Genomic DNA, 20,994 nt, shown 5'->3' on the forward strand with positions numbered 1-20,994 from the left:
CTGTCTCCCTGCGGGAATACTATCCCATATTGAAAACATGATTACAGTACAGGACAGTATTTCCGCGAGAGGCAGGTACTCCTAACATCATAGATAACTAAACCATGAACTGTGGTCGGTCCGGGAAATACAGACGACACACAGTCCATGTATCACGGACCGAACACCGCCATCTGAATAAGGCCTAAGAGGGAAGTATATATCATGTGGATGCTTGAGAATGTATATGTTTTATATGTAGATACTATTTTTTCTGAGTTTAAAGTGTTTCCATAGCAACCAGGTAGTTCATTGGAAAATGAAAGCTTGAATGTGGTTGCTATGGAAAACACTGACACAGGGACACTTGGCAGCATATAGTTCAGGACTAAGGGGCTTTTGGTCTGAGCAAAAAAAATCTTTTAATGTACATTCTAAGACATTAATCTCATTGCTAAAAACTCTGCAATTAAATGTACTGATTTTCACTAACTTATAGACTATTTGTACTATTAGGTAAAATTATTTGAAACAGACTAAAAGTCTTTAAAATTAGATTTTTTTATATGTGCATCAGTAATTTTTGAGGTTTCTCTCTCACATTTTGTTCTATACCATGTAATCTATGTCCAACTGTGCCATATTAAAGGGGTTTTCCAATGAAAAACATATATGGCATATTAGTGGCTATGCCATAAATATTTTATGTGTGGGGTCTGACCACTGGGATCCCCACAGATCACCAAAAGGGGGGGGTGCCCAGCACCCAATTCCCAGCAGAAAAGTTGTGACAAATGCACAATCATTTAGAGTCTTTGGGAGAAACAGAAATAGTCGAGCATGCTTAGGCCCTGTTCACACAGAGTTTTTTGAAGGCAGCAAAATCTGCCTCAAAATTCCATCAGGAATTTTAAGGCAGATTTTGACCTGCCTGCACTCTCTTTGCTGCGTTTTTCGCCCGCAGTTATTGAGCGCTGCGGGAAAAAAATGCTGCGAAAACCGCTTTCTCTGCCTTCCTTTGATGTCAATGGGAGGTCAGAGACGGAAACGCTGAAGAAAGGGCATGTCGCTTCTTTTTCCCGCGATCGGTTTATAGTGCTCGCGGGAAATAAATGCCTCCACCTCCCATTGAAATCAATGGGAGGCAATTTCGGGCGTTTTTTGGTGCTGTTTCCGCGTCAAAAACAGCACCAATGTACTCCATGTAAACAGGGCCTTACTCAGCTGTTTCCATATCTTCCATATACATTAATGGAAGTGACTACAGATGCACATCCACCACCCTGACAGGAGTGTAGGATCGGGTACCCCCCGTTCTGATTAGTCCGGGATATCAGTGGTCATGTGGTAACGCGGGCGCCGAGTCGCGGTGGGCGGGGCTCTCTGAGCTGAAGTTGGTATTCGCGCCCTTTGGTCACGGTGGCGCAATTACTCTCTCCCGCGCCTCGGGCCGCAGAACCAGTGAAATAAGTGGTGCTTGTAGGATACACTGTTCTCTGTCCCCTGGGATGTTATGTGGTGTACCCCGAAATAAGGATGTTCCAGGAGACAGGGTTCAATAAACTTTCACAGTAGTTTTACTGGGCACAATATGCTTGGTGGTTACTTTTGTTACAGAGGCAATGTCTTTAAGTAGTATAAACATATCACAGGGTATTGCAAATGGTGGTACCTTCTTCACCTCCCTGACTCTGTCTGTAATTCCTCCAAGTGTGCTGTGAGGTCTGCTCCTCTTTCTTCTCTATACTGTGCTGGAAGGTGCGCTGCTGACTGTCCCAATCCAGTTGCACTATCACAGAGGAATGGTGTCCCTTGGGGATTCTAGGCTGTGTGCAAGCTCCTTGCTTTGCTCTAGGCACTCTCAGTAGTGTCCAAGCTCCCTGTCTGGCTTCTGTGCCACATGCAATACACACTGACCTGCACTCCTTTCACTTCCACATGGCTGTTGCTGATCCTCTCACAGAATTCCTCTCAGTTCCACATGTCTGCTGCAGCATCTCACTGAATCCAACTACAGACACTGACTTGTCTGCTTTCCTCTGCCTGCACGATGCTGCACGCTGCTGCACACTTCTCCTCACTTCTGCACTGCTCTGCTTCACACACTGCACTGGGTGAGGTTTGTTCCTGTGTCCCCAGCTAGCTACACCCCTCCCCTCTCTCTGGAGAATACATCTTAAAGGTGAAGCAGCCCATTTATGTTTCTGCCGAGTCATATAGGGAAGTGAATTCAGTACCAACCATGATTACATAATAAAGCACATTAAAACCTGCATACTAAAGCAACAGTACAATGACCGTAAATAAACAGCAATTTTCCTGGGTATCACATTCGTCCCCGGTAAAATCAGGGTCGTCCCCGACACTGTCTCTCCTGCAACAAAAACGGGATAAAAATATGCAATATAACATATTCACATATTAAAGGTAAACTTTGCATCATAACGGCAAATGTCCATAGTGCATTCCTGAAAGGCAAAAATATTAAGGCAATACTGTAAAACTAGTGTCACTCTCAATATATCCAGCAACAACGTCCATATGGCAAGACATCTTCTGGCGCCATTTGCAAGGCGCATGGTACAGCCGACAATCCTTGCGATGCACTTCAATAGACTCAATAGAGATGTGGCGCAACGTGCGCAACATGGGTTTCAAAATAAAGTTCAGGACAGTCTCTGTGTCTCAAAAATCAAATCAAGGCTGCATGAGCCAACTGGGGGGTCAAATGTAACTATAGGGCTCCATAGAAATAGTCTGCAGTATAGACATGTCTATTCAGTCACAGTATCGTTCAGGCATTTTACCTTTGGTGGCTCTCTCCGACCTTCTAGGAGGATCACAAGTAGTAGGGGGCTGAGAGTCAATAAGTTCACAGTAGCTCGGAACAACTTGTGGGTGGGACTCAATCGGCACACTTTGGCTAGGGACAACTTGTGGGACACCTAGTTGCATCCAAGGACCGAAAGGCCAGTCAAACGGGAACATATTACCTGCAGTTTCCATGGGTAACTCTAGTCTTCCCTCAGAGGGTGTCTCATCTGGAATGGTTTCCTCTCTAGAGTCCTTCAACAGGCAAAGTTTCAGCTGATTACGGTGTACCACCTTGGTACTCTCTACGTTTTCTTTTCCAATCTCGTAGATTTCTATTTCTGGATGAGGAATGGCTTTCTCAGTGTACGGCCTTGGTTCCCAATAGTCATCTAGCTTGCTGGTTCTGTGGTTCTTCTTTAACCAGACTCGATCCCCAACTTTCAAAGGTTCAGCATTGGCATTGGAATTATAGTCCTCTTCTTGTCTCTGACGTACGACTTTCATCCGGTTCTCAACCATTTCATTGGCTTCATTCAGGCGACGCTGATGCTCTGCTACCCAGTCTGTTCGTGGTAGTGGATTGATGGTATCGCTGACTTGAACTTCCATAGCTATATCAGACGGTAGTTTGCCTTGACGACCAAACATCAGGAAGTATGGAGTGTATCCGGTGGAACAATGGACTGTATTGTTGTACAAATAAGTTAGCTCTGGAAGAAGAATGGGCCAATCTGCTCTTCGATGAGTAGGCACAGTTTTCAGCATTTCTATCAGTGTCTTGTTCATTCTTTCGCAGAGTCCATTGCATTGTGGATGGTACGCAGTTGTTCGTAACTTCTTACAGCCATAGAGGGTGCAGAACTCTTGAAACAATTGTGACTCAAACGCAGACCCTTGGTCCGTCAAAATCTGTTTGGGATATCCATACGGTAGAACAAAGGTTTTCCAGAAGACTTCAGCTGTGGTCTTGGCTGTCAAATCCTTCACGGGCATTGCTACAACAAACTTTGTGTAATGGTCAATGATGGTCAGAGCATGGGTAAACCCAGTTCTGCTTGGCTCCAGCTTCACATGGTCAAGTGCAACTAATTCCAGCGGCTTATGACTCACAATAGGATGTAGTGGCGCTTTCTGGCCAGGTTGCTCTCTTCGGCTCACTGCACATGAAGTACATTCTCGACACCATTTTTCAATGTCCTCTCTCATTCCAATCCAGAAGAACCGTCTTCTTATAGTGGCTTCAGTCTTTTGACACCCAAAATGACCAGACTTGTCATGGTAAGCTTCGAGGACTATGCTGGCGTCCTGCCGGGGCACCACAATCTGATTCACACGTTCATAAGTGATTGGATCTAGAGTGCGTCTGTATAGCTGACCCTTTCCCATGAATAGCCGTCTTCTCTGCCTTAACAGTTTGACCAACTCTGGATCGGCACTGATACGCTGACTCCTGCTGAGTTTTCTTCCAGATTCAAGAAGGGTTTTTAAACTTTCCAAGACTCTGCTTTCTTTCTGGACCTGAGCCCAATGTACTTTCTCTGTTTGTAGATTAAGAGGCACATGTGTAGATGGGGGCGGGGGTTCCTCTTCTTGTTGTCATGGCATTTTGGTTGGCAAATTGTGCATAGAAAGGAGGCATTTCCACCTCTTCCCAATTCTTCTCATCTCTGTCCACTTCTTCTACTGTAGGCAGCCGGGACAGTGCATGTGCATTCGCATTCGATTTTCCTGTTCTGTATTTGATAGTAAATTTGAAGTTGGCTAGTCGGGATGCCCATCTTTGCTCCAAAGCTCCCAGCCGAGCTGTGTTTAAATGAGCCAGGGGGTTGTTGTCGGTAAAGACTACAAATGAAGTTGCAGTAAGGTAGTCCCGGAACTTCTCAGTAATGGCCCACACGAGTGCAAGGAATTCCAACTTAAACGAGCTGTAGTTATCATAGTTTCTTTCTGTACTTCTAAGGGCTCGACTTCCATAAGCTATCACCCTTTCTTTCTCATCCTGTACTTGGGAAAGCACAGCACCCAATTCTTTCTTGCTGGCATCTGTGTACAAATGGAAAGGACGGCTGTAGTCTGGGTAAGCCAACACGGGGGTTTCAATTAGCATCTGTTTGAGTTTATTAAAGGAGGCCTCTTGAGCTTCAGAACAGAGTATCGGCACATTCTTCTGTAGCTTACGATTGGGTTGGCCTCGTAACAATTCCTGTAGGGGTGCTGCAATTTGGGCAAAGTTCTTTATAAATCGGCGGTACCCGCAAATCCAAGGAAACTTCTTACCTCCTGAATGGTGGTAGGGGTCGGCCAATCTTTCACTGCAGCCACTTTGTCTGGATCTGGGATGACTCCTTCAGCGCTGACAACATGTCCCAGGTAATGCACCTTCAGCAAATGGCACTTTGACAGCTTGACTTTTAAACCGTACTTGATGAGGACATCCAACACTTCTCCCAGGTGCTTCAAATGCTCTTCATATGTCTTAGAGTAAACAATGACGTCATCTAGATACAAGAGGACCGTTTCAAAATTCTTATGGCCTAAACAGTACTCCATCAGTCTTTGAAATGTTCCTGGGGCATTGCACAGCCCAAATGGCATACTGTTGAATTCGAACAAGCCCATTGATGTGGTAAAAGCTGTCTTTTCTCGATCTTCAGGGGCCATTGGTACTTGCCAGTATCCACTTGTCAGGTCCAATGTGGAAAAGAATGCGGCTGATCCTGGCGCTGTCAGTGACTCTTCGATTCTTGGTAAAGGATAGGCATCCTTGTGGGTGATATTATTTAGCTTCCTATAATCAACACAGAAGCGAATGTTGCCGTCTTTCTTTCTAACCAACACCAGGGGTGCAGCCCAGGGACTGTGACTATCCCGTATGACATTTGAATCTTTCATTTCTTGAATCAACTTCTTCACTGGTTGGTATAGAGACGGAGGTACTGGACGGTATCTTTCCCTTATTGGTGGGTGTGAACTAGTTGGGATGGTATGCTGGATGACATCTACTCTTCCAAAGTCTATAGGGTGCTTGCTGAATGCTTGGTGATGTTCTTTGGCAATTTTCAGGGCTCCATCTTTCCATTCATCTGGAGTGTCTTTGTCGCCAATATGTATTTCTTCCCACCATGGAGTATCAGGGATTTTATCAGGACAGACTTCTGTTTGGGTGGTATGTTGCGTGGCGGTGACCTCTAGGTTCAAGACGTCTTGAAAGGTAATTCTTGATAGCTTGGCAACTGACTGGCATCGCCATAATCTAACAACTTGATCGCTGACATTTATCAGACGTATGGGTACTCTACCCTGGGTGACAGTTACTAGGCTACGTGCCGCAATCACAGACTCATTCCCTTCCACCAATACTGGTTCCATGAAGGCTTCATAATTTTGACCACGCAGTCCCATTCGTTCCCTGCACCATATCATAGTCTCTGTACCTGGTTGCAGCAATATTGGTCGTCTGTCACTCACTCGGACCTTGCAAATTTCTCCATCTGGGTTGGCAAATTTCTGGTGTCCATGCAACAAGCGGAGAGTTTGCTGGATTACTCTTCTTTCTGACAATGGGGCTAAGCCCAGATCCTTCTTCAGGGCCACCATAAGTTCTTCAAAACAGTTCTGCAGCACATTCATGCCTAGGACCACTGGGGGAAATTCATCATCATGAACGTCAACCACTATCAGGCCTTGTTGTGGGAGTTCGGTCTGTCCAACTCTGACTGTTGGCTCCCAATATCCTTGATGGGGAATGATCTGTCCATTACTGGCTATAACATTAATCCATGTTTGTGGAGGTTTCAATAGCTGATCTAGCTTCCAATGCCGTTCATAATGTGACACTTGTATTGTTGTCATCTGCGAACCGGTATCTAGCAATGCTGCAAACGGGATTCCATCTATCTGGATAGTGACCACAGGACAGTGCCCAATGTATCGGGGAATCCACTCTGACTGATCTGGATCTATGCGCTCTCCTCCCGAGAGTTGGTCCTTGGCCTGGGGGAGATTCACATTTAAATGCTGGCATTCTCGCTCAATGTGACCACTTTTCCTACACCGCCTGCAAATGGGTCTTCCTTGGGAATCAAACTGGTCAGTGGGCCTTCTCCCAAAATTTCTATAACTTTCTCCACCAGGGCTGTAATGTTGCCTACCTCTCGGAGACCAGCGATCTTCATCTTGTCGGCGTTGCTATTTAAATTCTTTCAGCTCCTGGCACATTTCTGTCAGACCTTTAGCCAGTTCTGCAACCTGCACTTACAACTCCTTTGCCACATCCTGCACCTGTGTCTGAGCACACTGCGTGACAATTTTGTTGATGCCAGACATTGGCGCTGCACCGCTGGGGTTCTGTTCGGGGCGGGTTTGGACTGGGTTGGACTCTGATTCGGTCCCTAGGACTCTGATGGCCATCTCTTTAAAGTCTAGGAACGAGCTGTCAGGGTTCTGCAGTGCTAAGATTCTCAATTGCGTCTTTGTAGCTTCTTTCCTTGCTCCTTCAACGAATTGATCCCTCAGGGTTCTGTCTGTATTCAGCACTTCATGGGGATCCACTTGTTTAATAGCATGCAACGCTTCCTGCAAACTGAGGGCAAAATTACGTAACGACTCACCAGGCTGTTGCTTCGTGCCAAAGAACTGCATCTTTAGTTCAGAGATAGTCCGGGTATCAAAGGCAGTGCTCAGCCGCTCAAAAATCCGTTCCACTGTCCATTTTTCAGTGTGAGGCCAGGTCTTCACCTCCCTCAAGGCTGCTCCTCCTAACTGACCGATCAGCATTTCCACTTTTTGCTCTACGGTAACCGGGTACAGCCAAAACATTGCTTGCATCTTCTCCTTGAAGTCTCTCAGGCTGTTTGCATCTCCATTATAGCTGGGGAGCCAGGGCGCTCCAAAATAATACGGCATCGTTATTGGCATTGCGTGCGCTGTGCTTGGGGTCCCACTGCTGCCAGGCAGTTCATGATCTCCCTCCATCGACATCTTATCAGAGACCTTCCGGTCGTGCTGTCTTTACTTAACAACAGTCTGTCCCTGCAGACAATACGCAGCAAGAAAACAGTGCAGTCATCCACTTACTTTCACACACACAGAGCGATCTCACAGTCCTGCGCTCTCCAAGCGAATCGCGGCTTCCTTCACAAGATGGCTGCCGCAGGACCTCCTGTTTAAGGTCACACCTCGTGCAACATCCTGTTCGTGACGCCAATTTGTGGTAACGCGGGCGCCGAGTCGCGGTGGGCGGGGCTCTCTGAGCTGAAGTTGGTATTCGCGCCCTTTGGTCACGGTGGCACTTTCTCTCTCCCGCGCGTCGGGCCGCAGAACCAGTGAAATAAGTGGTGCTTGTAGGATACACTGTTCTCTGTCCCCTGGGATGTTATGTGGTGTACCCCGAAATAAGGATGTTCCAGGAGACAGGGTTCAATAAACTTTCACAGTAGTTTTACTGGGCACAATATGCTTGGTGGTTACTTTTGTTAGAGGCAATGTCTTTAAGTAGTATAAACATATCACAGGGTATTGCAAATGGTGGTTCCTGCTTCACCTCCCTGACTCTGTCTGTAAATCCTCCAAGTGTGCTGTGAGGTCTGCTCCTCTTTCTTCTCTATACTGTGCTGGAAGGTGTGCTGCTGACTGTCCCAATCCAGTTGCACTATCACAGAGGAATGGTGTCCCTTGGGGATTCTAGGCTGTGTGCAAGCTCCTTGCTTTGCTCTAGGCACTCTCAGTAGTGTCCAAGCTCCCTGTCTGACTTCTGTGCCACATGCAATACACACTGACCTGCACTCCTTTCACTTCCACATGGCTGTTGCTGATCCTCTCACAGAATTCCTCTCAGTTCCACATGTCTGCTGCAGCATCTCACTGAATCCAACTACAGACACTGACTTGTCTGCTTTCCTCTGCCTGCACACTGCTGCACACTTCTCCTCACTTCTGCACTGCTCTGCTTCACACACTGCACTGGGTGAGGTTTGTTCCTGTGTCCCCAGCTAGCTACACCCCTCCCCTCTCTCTGGAGAATACATCTTAATGGTGAAGCAGCCCATTTATGTTTCTGCTGAGTCATATAGGGAAGTGAATTCAGTACCAACCATGATTACATAATAAAGCACATTAAAACCTGCATACTAAAGCAACAGTACAATGACAGTAAATAAACAGCAATTTTCCTGGGTATCACAGTCAGACCCTCCTTGGTCACCCGCATTCATGACCTAATCAATCAATGTGACAAAAAAGTCTTTAATAAGTAAACCCTATCAAACGCAAAATGCTTTAATGGTATTAATTGTTGTACTATATGTAGTAACGAAGCTTAACTTTCCCTTTTTCTGGGGTTGTCTAGAACATTTGATATTTGTACATTGCATGCTGCATCATTTTTCTCAATGTGATAAGTTCTCTCTATGAAGAATGTATAGGAATGATGAGTAACACAATAGATCTGTAGAGGTACAGTATAATATTTATAGTGTTTCAGATAAAGATGAGGCCTACTGTGCATTTATATGGATTAAAACTCATTTAGTCTTTTACTGGGATTTACTGAAATCAATTATGCCCCTTAAAGGGAACCTTTCACCTCCCCATACATGTGCAGCTGAGTGCAGCATGCAATGGGGAGGGCTGCACAAACCCTGGGGCACTTTACATTTTTTTCTCCCTCCGTTATTTAGATATCGGAGGCGTTATATTTGGCGCCCGATATTTAAATAACCCGCTGAACAGTCAACGGGGCGTGTACTGGCAAGGGGGCGGGTTACTATGGCTGTGACACTGTCCAATCAGATATGGACAGTGCCACAGCAAGAGCAAGCATAGAAAGTGCACGCTCTCTCTCTTCAGCTTTGAAGATCAGTCTTTTCACCCGAACTGGCAAGGGGGTGTGTCACTGCTACGGACAGTGTAAGAGCTGTGGAGAGGGGATCGCGCGCTCTCATCTCTTCAGCTCTTGCGAGAGATCAGTCTTGTACTTTGTCTGGCGAACTGACAAGGGGGCGTGTCACTGCTACGGACAGTGTAAGCGCTCCCCAGCTCTAGCAGTGACACGCCCCCTTGCCAGTTCGGCAGACAATACAAGACTGATCTCTCGCAAGAGCTGAAGAGGTGAGAGCGCGCGCTCTCCTCTCCACAGCTCTTACACTGTCCGTAGCAGTGACACGCCCCCTTGCCAGTTTGGGTGAAAAGACTGATCTTCAAAGCTGAAGAGAGAGAGCGTGCACATTCTCTGCTCGCTCTTGCTGTGGCAATGTCCATATCTGATTGGACAGTGCCACAGCCATAGTGAGGCCCCATGCACACAAACGTAAAAACGCCTGTAATTACTGTAATAGACTTCTATTGGCCACGAGTACCTTCCCGTTTGCCCGGGCCGTTGAAAAATATGGAACATGTCCTATTTCAGGCCGTAATTACGGCACGGGCAGGCCCATAAAAGTCTATGGGGCTCCCGTAATTACGCATGGCTACGTGTGTGCACCCGTAATTACGGGAGCGTTGTTAGGCGACGTTAGGGGATAGTCACTGTCCAGGGTGCTGAAAGAGTAACTCTTTCAGCACCCGGGACAGTGACTACCACTGGAGTTAATAGTATTAAAAGTTAACTTACCCAGAACTCCCTGCTTCTTCCTCCAGTCCGGTCTCCCGGGATGACATTTCATCCCATGTGACTGCTGCAGCCAATCACAGGCCAATCACAGGCTGCAGCAATCACATGGACTGTCGCGTCATCCAGAGAGGTCGGACTGGATGTCAAAAGAGGGACGCGTCACCAAGACAATGGCCAGGGTACGTATGAGCTTCTCTTACATTCAATTGCTGCGGAAACTCTGCCCGAAAGGGCTGCTCCTTCTCTGTATCCAGCACTGATAGAGAGAAGGGGCTGCCGATTAGTGCAGAGAAAACGGAAATACTGGTAACAACGGACCCGTATTTACGGGCATGGGTCCGTAAATACTGGTGGAATACGGGTCGAATACGTGTGACAAAGGACCCGTATTTACGGGAGGAAAAAAATACGTTCGTGTGCATTTGGCCTAACACGCCCATTTGCCAGTACATGCCCCGTTGACTGTTCAGGGGGTTATTTAAATATCAGGCGCTAAATATAACGGCACCGATATCTAAATAACGGAGGGAGGTAGAAAAAAATGTAAAGTGCCCCAGGGTTTCTTCAGCCCTCCCCATTACATGCTGCACATGTATGGGGAGGTGAAAGGTTCTCTTTAACATAGCGGCCTTGTCATTCCTTTCTAATGCTGTAAATCTTTCTTTAAAAAAAAAGTGACATAATTGCAGCTGACCCGTGAAAGTCTTGTCACAAGCATGGTCATACTATCTGAGATGCTGAGTAGGTGGGTGGTTTCTTGTTACATTATAACCATTACATACATTTTATTAGTAGTGATGATATGTCCTATTAGGGTACTGATAGGTAATAAGGGGGAGGCTTACAATAAGGACCCCTACTAATATCCTAAACCAAGTGCATCATGGATCTCAAACACATAGGACAAAGGCTTTCCATTAGAACAGTATATATCCTGAATGGTTACCCTGTAGTGCTTCAGTAAATAAGAATATACCTACACCGTGTTCCAAATTATTATGCACATTGGATTTAAGTGTCATAAACATTTAATTATTCATTTTTCAATTAAACTCATGGATGGTATTGTGTCTTAGGGCTCTTTGGATCATTGTAATCAATCTCAGACACCTGTGATAATTAGTTTGCCAGGATCGCCCAATCAAAGGAAAACTACTTAAGAAGGACGTTCCACATTATTAAGAAGGCCACAGGTTTCAAGCAATATGGGAAAGAAAAAGGATCTCTCTGCTGCCGAAAAGCGTGAAATAGTGCAATACCTTTGACAAGGTATGAAAACATTGGATATTTCAAGAAAACTTAAGCGTGATCATCTTACTGTAAAAAGATTTGTGGCTGATTCAGAGCATAGACAGGTTCGTTCAGATAAAGACATAATGAGGAAGGTTTCTGCCAAATTAATAGGATTAGGAGAGCAGCTGCTAAAATGCCATTGCAAAGCAGAAAACAGGTATTTGAAGCCGCTGGTGCCTCTGGAGTCCCGCGAACCTCAAGGTGTAGGATCCTCCAGAGGTTTGCAAGTGTGAATAAAGCTATTATTCGGCCACCCCTAAACAATGCTCACAAGCAGAAACGGTTGCAGTGGGCTCAGAAATACATGAAGACTAATTTTCAAACCGCGTTGTTTACTGATGAGTGCCGTGCAACCCTGGATGGTCCAGATGAATGGAGTAGTGGAAGGTTGGTGAATGGCCACCATGTCCCAACGATGCTGCGACGTCAGCAAGGAGGTGGCGGAGTCAAGTTTTGGGCTGGTCTCATGGGGAGAGAGCCGGTAGGCCCCTTTAGGGTCCCTGACGGTGTGAAAATGACCTCTGCAAAGTACGTAGAGTTTATGACTGACCCCTTTCTTCCGTGGTACAAAAAGAAGAACCGTGCCTTCCGTAGCAAAATTATCTTCATGCATGACAATGCACCATCTCATGCTGCAAAGAATACCTCTGTGTCATTGGCTGCTATGGGCATAAAAGGAGAGAAACTCATGGTGTGGCCCCCATGTTCCCCTGACCTCAAACCTATTGAGAACCTTTGGAGCATCCTCAAGCAAAATATATATGAGGGTGGGAGGCAGTCCCATCAAAACAGAAGCTCTGGGAGGTTATTCTGACATCCTGCAAAGATATTCAAGCAGAAACTGTCCAAATACTCACAAATTCAATGGATGCAAGAATTGTGAAGGTGATATCAGAGAAGTGGTCCTAGGTTAACATGTAACTTGGCCTGCTAAGTTTTTTTTTGATTGAAAGAGCTTTTGATTTCTGTAAATATGACCTCCTGATGCTGCAAATTCAACAAATTACCATTTTAGTTCTCTTTACAACCTTTAAAATGTTTTGATCTCTGTTGTGCATAATAATGTGAAACCGTGCATTTTGAGTTTTTTACTTCTAAAAAAAAATCTGTTATCATTAGGAGATTTGTTCAATAAAATTTGCATTATACTCCAACGGTTGATGGCTTGAAGATTATACTGACTGTCATTTGCATCGACTATTTAGGAATATCAGAAAAAAAAAACATTTGCATAATAATTTGGAACGCGGTGTATGTACTGAGTATCCCTAAGGCTGGGTTCACACGACCTATTTTCAGGCGTAAACGAGGCGTATTATGCCTCGTTTTACGCCTGAAAATAGGGCTACAATACGTCGGCAAACATCTGCCCATTCATTTGAATGGGTTTGCCGATGTATTGTGCAGACGACCTGTAATTTACGCGTCGTCGTTTGACAGCTGTCAAACGACGACGCGTAAATGGACTGCCTCGGCAAAGAAGTGCAGGGCACTTCTTTGCCACGTAATTTGAGCTGTTCTTCATTGAACTCAATGAAGCACAGCTCAAGATTTACGAGCGTCTCAGACGGCTCGCAAAATGTGAGGAGGAGCATTTACGTGTGAAACGAGGCAGCTGCTAACAGTCTGTCTTTTCACACGTAAATGCCTCTCATCGTGTGAACATACCCTAAGGCTGAGTTTTTTGCAGGCAGAAAATTCTGCCTCAAAATTCCGTTTGGAATTTTGAGGCAGATTCTCATCTGCCTGCACGCCGTTTGCCGCGTTTTTCGCTGCGTTTTTCGCTCACACTCAGAGTGCCACGGGCAAAATCGCCGCGAAATACGCTTTCTCTGCCTCCCATTGATGTCAATGGGAGGTCAGAGGCGTAAACGCCTGAAGATAGGGCATGTCGCTTCTTTTTACCGCGAGTGTCCGCCTCCCATTAAAATAAATGGGAGGCATTTTCGGACGTTTTGTGGCGCGTTTTCCGATGCGGTTTCCGCATCAAAAAACATGTATAAAAACTCAGTGTGAACAGGGCCTTAGGGTATGTTCACACGCAAACTCAAAGACGTCTGAAAATACGGAGCTGTTTTCAAGGCAAAACAGCTCCTGATTTTCAGACTTTTTTTAAGCCACTCGCGATTTTCTCAGCGTTTTTCGCTGCATTTTTTACGTCCGTTTTTGGAGCTGTTTTCAATAGAGTTTATGAAAACAGCTCCAAAAACGTCCCAAGAAGTGACCTGCACGCGCAAAAAATGACCCTTTGGAACAGAAATAGGCCGTGTGAACATACCCTTAAAGTTTATTGCTTGAGTTACTCCAGCAAGCTCATCCCATGATCATATTATTTCCAGGGGTGTCCACAAAGTTAGCCCCACTTGTACAATCCCTTTAATCCCAGACAATCCCTGCTATTGTAAGTCCTTGTTCACACAGTGTAGGTTTGGTGTGTTTTTTTCATGTATATTTTTAAGCCAAATACAAGAGTGGATCCAAAGGAGTATACAGGTAAATACTTATTCATCTCCTCTTTTTAAATCCAACACTAATTTTTGCTTTAAAGGGGACCTTTACCATGAAATAATAATTCTGGAGCATCTTATCTTAGAACTCTACATTGTACCGTTCCTCTGTTATTCCTCCTAGAAATGTATGAATAAATTGTCAATCGAGTGTTACCTTTCCCCTTGTCAGAGGGTGTGTCCCTGCACAGTACAATTCGGTTAGCACCGATTGGACAGTGTCAGAGTGTGTATGAACACGCCCAACTGGCAACACCCATTTTCAATTATACAGAAAGGAAAAATACAATCAAACTGCTCTGGCTCACAGGCCAGGATAGAATACAAGTTCAAAACAGGATACCCATAAAAAGGAATCCAATAGTAGCATCCGCAGCTAACCCAATAAACTGTGCAATGAAGTATGATATCCGTAAAACTTGCCAATTCATTTTGTTTATATTTTTAATATATCTTTATAGGAGTCGGAGCTCCATTTTTCTCATACAGTGCTCCAAATCCCCTGCATAAAACATAAAATTTTGGCTATAAGCAGCCGCCACTAGAGGGAGCTGACTGCATACTGAGTTATTATTGAGTTTCATTTAACCCGTTAATGGGCGCCCACAGGTGATTTTACGGCGGCCACTAACGGGCTTAATTCTGATGCAGTAGCCTTTTTACGGCGCTGTATCAGCCGGGAGCAGTTAAATCTCCCCGCTCACAGCTACTAGAGGTAGCTGAGGGATGGGAGCATACCTGATCGAACAGGCGAGATCTTTATCAGTATTGATCTCACCCGTTTAACCCCTCAGATGCAACGCTCAATAAGCCCCTAGTTCTGCCTCTAGTTAATGCCTGCTAGGTCATGCAAGAGGCATGGCCTAGCAGATGCCTGTCTGTTTTACACGGACAGACCGTAATACACTGCAATACAGAAGTATTACACTGTATTATAAAAGTTTAATAAAGGTAATAATAAATAAATAAGTGGAAAAATAATGAAAAACCCACTTTTTCCCGTTACAAAATACTTTATTATTAAATAAATAAATAAATAAAAGGTAAAACAGTTACACATATTTGGTATCGCCACATCGGTAACGACCCCAACTATAAAGTTATTATGTTATTTAACCCGCTCGGTGAACGGCGTAAAAAAATAAAATAAAAAACAATGCAAGAATTGTTGTTTTCTGTGAATCCTACATGGTACCAATAAAAACTACAAGTCGTCCCGCAAAAAAAAGCCCTCATACAGCTGCATCGGCGGAAAAATAAAAAAGTTATGGCCCTTCAAATATGGAGAAACAAAAACAACAAATTTTGAAAAAAAAAAAAGTGTTTTTTACTGTGTAAAAGTTGTAAAACATACTAAATCTATTTAAATTTGGTATCGTTGCAATCGTAACAACCCGCTGAATAAAGTTATTGTGTTATTTATACCACAAGGTAAACGGTGTAAATTTAGGACGCAAAAAAGTGTGGCAAAATTGTTGGTTTTTTTTTTTCTATCCCCCCCCCTAAAAAAATAATAAAAGTTAATCAATAAATTATATGTACCCCAAAATGGTGCTAATTAAAAATACAACTTGTCCCGCAAAAAAACAAGACCTTATACAGCTATGTCGACGCAAAAATAAAAAGTTTCAGCTCTTTGAATGCGATGATGGAAAAAAGTAAAAAATAGCTTTGTCATTAAGGCCTAAAATAGGCTGGTCACTAAAGAGTTATAAACAGTATGCAGTAAGCTCCTAAGCTCCCTCTAGTGGTGGCTGCAGGCAGCCAGAATTTTATCTTTTAAATGTCTGTACGCATTCCCAATCTGAGCACATGTGCCATGTGACCAAACTCTGTCCTACATGTAGCTGGGGTCCCCATGTTCTCAGCTAGGGACCATATTACAAGTATATAACTGTATTAAATTATGCTGGCTATACACATAAGACGATGGATCCGACAGCTAACTTTCCCAACTCTCTTCAGAAATATTCACACTTGCATCAGCAAAATATGCATGTTTATTTCAAAAGAGAGAGAGGGGAAAATGCCACTGCCAGAGATGTCTTATCTCAGGTGAACAAAGAGTTGCCAAGACACAATGTACAGTACCTTTACTGAGACATTCTTGTATAACCTTCTGTGTAAACTCCGACACCCTGTACTTTTGCAGAAAGCATTCCATAAATGTATTAGCTTCAGCTGGTGTTGTACCTAGACACTCAGCCAGACGCTCCTTTCCTGTAGCATAAATACAATTAAACAAAAAAATTATATAGATAGATATATATATAGATAGGTATGAGAGAGATGGAGATGCATCTTAAGAGTTAAACAGCCGTTTGGAGTTAGCTCCGATCCCAGCCGTTGCAGCAGGGTGTCAGCTGTATGTTACCGTCGACACCTGCTGCTGATCGCACGGACTCAGCTCCATAGCCTGTGCAATCCCTGCTTCTTACTGTAGTTTGCATTGAGCACCACCTGCCAGCGGCGTAAATGTACGTCGCTTGGCGGGAAGGGGTAGAAGAGGAGCGGTTAGCTCTCCTGACATGTCTGTTTTAATAAATTCTTGCATTCCCATGAAAAAAAAACACCATTGGAGCACCCTTTCTTAGAACTCTGCATTGTGCTGTTCCTTTATTTTTCCTACTGGAAATGTATGTACAGTCAAAATCAATATTGATAGAAAAACTCTTGTATGCACCCTGAACCTGCAGCCATGCATAATAACCCGTAAGAGAACAGGAAGGAGCTAAAGAGAAACAAAGGATAAGAGGGGACAGAAAGGAAAAGGTGAAGGAGAGAGAACTGACCTGACGTAATGAGCCTAGGGATTATGCTCAAGAGGCCATGATGGTCCTGTACTCCACAGAGGATTGAAACCGAATCCAAACACGCCATGTTTTAAGAAAGTTGGCGTGGGATCCTCTCATTGATGCCGTGAGGTCCTTCATTCTCATAATAATAGGGTGTGTCCTTATATAGTCTAACAATATCAGCACTGAATTGAACAGTGTCAGAGTGCTTATGGACACGTCCCATTGAAAAGGGGATTGGTAACACCCAGTTGTCAATTTAGTTATACTTTTCCAGGTGGATTAACAGAGAAACAGCACAATAAAAAGTTCTAGGAAAAGGTGCTCCAGAATTGTTGTTTCATGTGGAATACAAGGATTTACTAAGGATATGTTCACACGGCCTATTTTCGGCCGTTTTTTAGGCCGTAAACGCCCGAAAAACGGCCGAAAAATCGGAAGCAGAACGCCTCCAAATATCTGCCGATTGATTTCAATGGGAAAACGGCGTTCTGTATCGGAGTGTTTTTCGCTGCGTTTTTTTACGCATAAAAAAACGGCCGTGAAAAAGAAGTGCAGGACACTTCTTGGGACGTTTTTGGAGCTCCAAAAACGGCCTTAAAAAACGCAGCGAAAATCGCGAGTGGCACAAAAAAACGTCTGAAGTTAAGGAGCGGTTTTCTCTTGAAAACAGCTCAGTATTTTGAGACGTTTTTGACTCTGCGTGTGAACATACCCTCAGGTAAGGAGCTCCATGATACAGCTGTCTAGAGACAGCTGCATCACCGAGCTTCAGAGCGGTCTCCGGTCAGGTGATCGCTGTGACAGCCTGTCACAGCGATCACCAGTTGCATCTTCTCCTCTCTGGCAGACTGCTGGAGAGGGAGAAGAATAATGTAATGAAAAAATAAAATAAAAAATACACACACTTTTTTTTTTTTCAATAAAAGTTTTCTCTATAAATACATTTGTCTATCTGCTACACGGCGACTTTGGCAAGGCACGACACAGGTCGACCAGCCAAAGATCGCTATGTCCCGTAGCCTACATTGCATGTAATAAAAGTCAATGCAGTTGTGTTGCAACGCGCAGGTTGCCACAACATGACAGTTGCAAGAAATCCAAACTGTCATGTCGCAGTTACTTGCAGGTCGCAACGCAACCACATGGACTTTCATTACTTGCGGTGTAGGCTATGGGACTTTTTCTGTCTCCCAGCCACCTGGGGAAAAACAACAATTTCAGCTGTATATTGGTGCTGATTCCGACGCGGGTGACGTGGTCACCTAGAAGTCTATGGGGCCGGGTAATACACGGCCATCATTTAAATAAGTTCCGAGTGACACCCGTGTCTTCCGTCGCTCACTCTCTTTCATCCTCCTCTCCACAGTGCGAAGTGCATGTGTGGAGGAGGAGAAGGGTATTTTTTTTGCTCCCTGTAGGAGCGGAATCCCCATTCCCCGGCCACAGCTTCGGCAACACTGTGGCTAGGGATTGGGGATTCCGCTCCAGGAGAAGTCCCTGACTTCACTGTCCATATATGGATACAGTGACGTCAGGGACTTCTGAAGCGGAATCCCCAGCGCTGTGGCCAGAGATTATGCTCCAGGAGAAGTCCCTGCCTTCACTGTCCATATATGGACACAGTGACGTCAGGGACTTCTGAAGCGGAATCCCCACTGCTGTGGCCGGGGATTCCGATCCAGGAGAGTCCCTCACTTCACTGTCCATATTTGGACAGTGAAGTGAGGGACTTTTCCTGGAGCTGGCCCCTACAGGAAGGTAGGGGGGGTGCCATCTATGAGGGGGTGACTATGTACAAGAAGGCTGTGTAGCACTACCTACCGGGGGGCTGTGTGGCATTACCTAGAGGGGGCCGTGTGGCATTACCTACAGGGGCTGTGTGGCATTACCTACAGGGGGCTGTGTGGCATTACCTACAGGGGCTGTGTGGCATTACCTACAGGGGGCTGTGTGGCATTACCTTCAGGGGACTATGTGGCACTACCTACGGGGGCTGTGGGGCATTACCTACAAGGGGGGCCGGGAGAGATGCAAAATGGCCGGGAAAAATGCCAGTTTTTATCGGCCGACACTCGGACTCTGTCGTGTGAGTAGGGCCTTAGCCATCAATATCTGATCGGTGGTGGCCCGTCTCCCCGCAGCCCCGCCGATCAGCTGTTTTGAAGAGGCCGCGATGCTCGTACCATCGTCGCTTCCCCTTCATTTCCTTTACTGCTCACACTGTGAATCGCGGACACACTTGTAGCGGCGGATCACAGTATTACAGTATACATTTGAATGGTAGAAGGCTGTAATACTGTGAACCGCCGCTACAAGTTTGTCCGCGATTCACAGTGTGAGCAGTAAAGGAAATGAAGGGGAAGCAGCGCTCGTATAAGCACTGTGGCCCCTTCAAAACAGCCGATCGACGGGGGTGCCGGGTGTCGGTCCCTGACTGATCAGATATTGATCCTGATATAGGCCATCAGTTTTTGTGGACTGGAAACGCCACAATATCTGTAATGGTCGTATGGTGTCAGTGAACCAGCTTTAGAAATTTTTTCTCTAAAAGCCAGTTTGCGCACCATTAATTGTAAGCGCCACCTTGTGCCCAGCGTGTAAGAAATGCACATATATTTGGTATCGTTGAAGTCGGTAGAAGTTGCCAAATATGTATTCAGGTGTGTTTACCCAGTGGCATGCACCAGATGTAAAAAGAAAATCACCTAAAATCACACATTCACATTTTTTTCAACTTTATTTTCCATTTTTCCTTCCATATTTAAAAAAAAAGTAAAATATATCTATTTTTTTTTTTTACACAATATGGAAGTCCAATATGTTCTGAGAAAAACAAGACCAAATACATGTAGGTTGGAAAAATAATACAACAAGAATTTGCTTTTAAATTGGCACATGGCTAAAACTTAAAAATGGGCCTGGTCAGGAAGGGGGGTAAAGCTCCTGGTCAGGAAGTGGTTAAGGACTGTTTATACCTATTCCATAGATGACAGAGTACACTACTCGTTTTGCTTGTTCTCGATCAGCTTGTGTTATATTTTCATACTCTATATCCTTCCTGTGTAAAGAAAAATAAATGATCACTTACAATATAGGCAAAAAGGTAAAAGTTTGGAGACACCAAATTATGTTACAGGCATAACATATAATAAAGAAATACATAAATAAATAAATAAATAAATAAATGCTCCAACCATTACAATAATAATTAAAAGATAATGCCTGTACTATATAGTGACAGATTAGTACAAGAGCATGGATGTCACCATGTACGTAACTGTACGTGATGAGGGTTAAGGGGAAGTATGGAGCGAGCTCACGGGCTGAGCTCGCTCCATACACAGCGGGTGCTGGCTGTTACACGCAGCCGACATCTCCCTACAATGAGCGGAATCAAAGTTCACTTTGATTCCGCCCGTTTAACACCTTAAATGTTGCGATCAATCACGACCGCGGCATTTAATGTGTTAGAATCAGGGGGCGCCCCCTCAAACACTCGATCGCGCCCCCAGCCTGGGGGCCAAACAAAAGCCCCCAGGTCTGCCATCTTTGTACACCTTTGAAGCTCTGCCTCAGGCAGGGCTTCAAAGCATACTTTCAGAATCACTATATACTGCAACACATTAGTATTGCAGTATATCATGCAAGCGATCCAACGATCGTTGCTTCAAGTCTCCTAGGGGGACTAATAAAAGAAGTAAAAAACAGTTAAATAAAGATTTTTGTTATGTTCCAAAAACTATAAAGTATTAAAAGTTCAAAAAAAAAACTTTCACATTTTTCCCCTAAATCAATGTTAAAAAAATAAAAGTTAACATAACTGCTATCGCAGCATCCGTAAAAGTCCGAACTATCACAATATAGCGTTGTTTAACCCGCTCGGTGAATGCTGTAAAAAATATATCTATAAAACACGCAAATTGCTGTTTTTTGGTCACCCTAGCGCTCCAAAAAAATGAAATAGAAAATTATCAAAAAGTCGCATATACCCCAA

At 44.6% G+C, this 20,994-nt stretch overlaps 1 protein-coding gene across 6 annotated transcripts in view; it reads right to left on the reverse strand.

Moving 5' to 3' along the window:
* The window catches only part of POLN (DNA polymerase nu), a 219,602-nt gene that overhangs the window by 31,479 nt on the left and 167,129 nt on the right, over positions 1-20,994 (reverse strand). For all 6 annotated transcript variants that reach the window (XM_075857050.1, XM_075857041.1, XM_075857059.1 and 3 more), the window contains 2 exons: positions 19,976-20,058; positions 16,294-16,422 (listed from right to left, as the gene is read on the reverse strand). In XM_075857050.1, coding sequence (XP_075713165.1) covers positions 16,294-16,422; positions 19,976-20,058 — 212 coding nt within the window. The remainder of the gene's footprint in view (positions 1-16,293; positions 16,423-19,975; positions 20,059-20,994) is intronic.

Source organism: Rhinoderma darwinii, chromosome 1 (genome assembly GCF_050947455.1).
Source record: "Rhinoderma darwinii isolate aRhiDar2 chromosome 1, aRhiDar2.hap1, whole genome shotgun sequence".
NCBI lineage: Eukaryota > Metazoa > Chordata > Amphibia > Anura > Rhinodermatidae > Rhinoderma > Rhinoderma darwinii.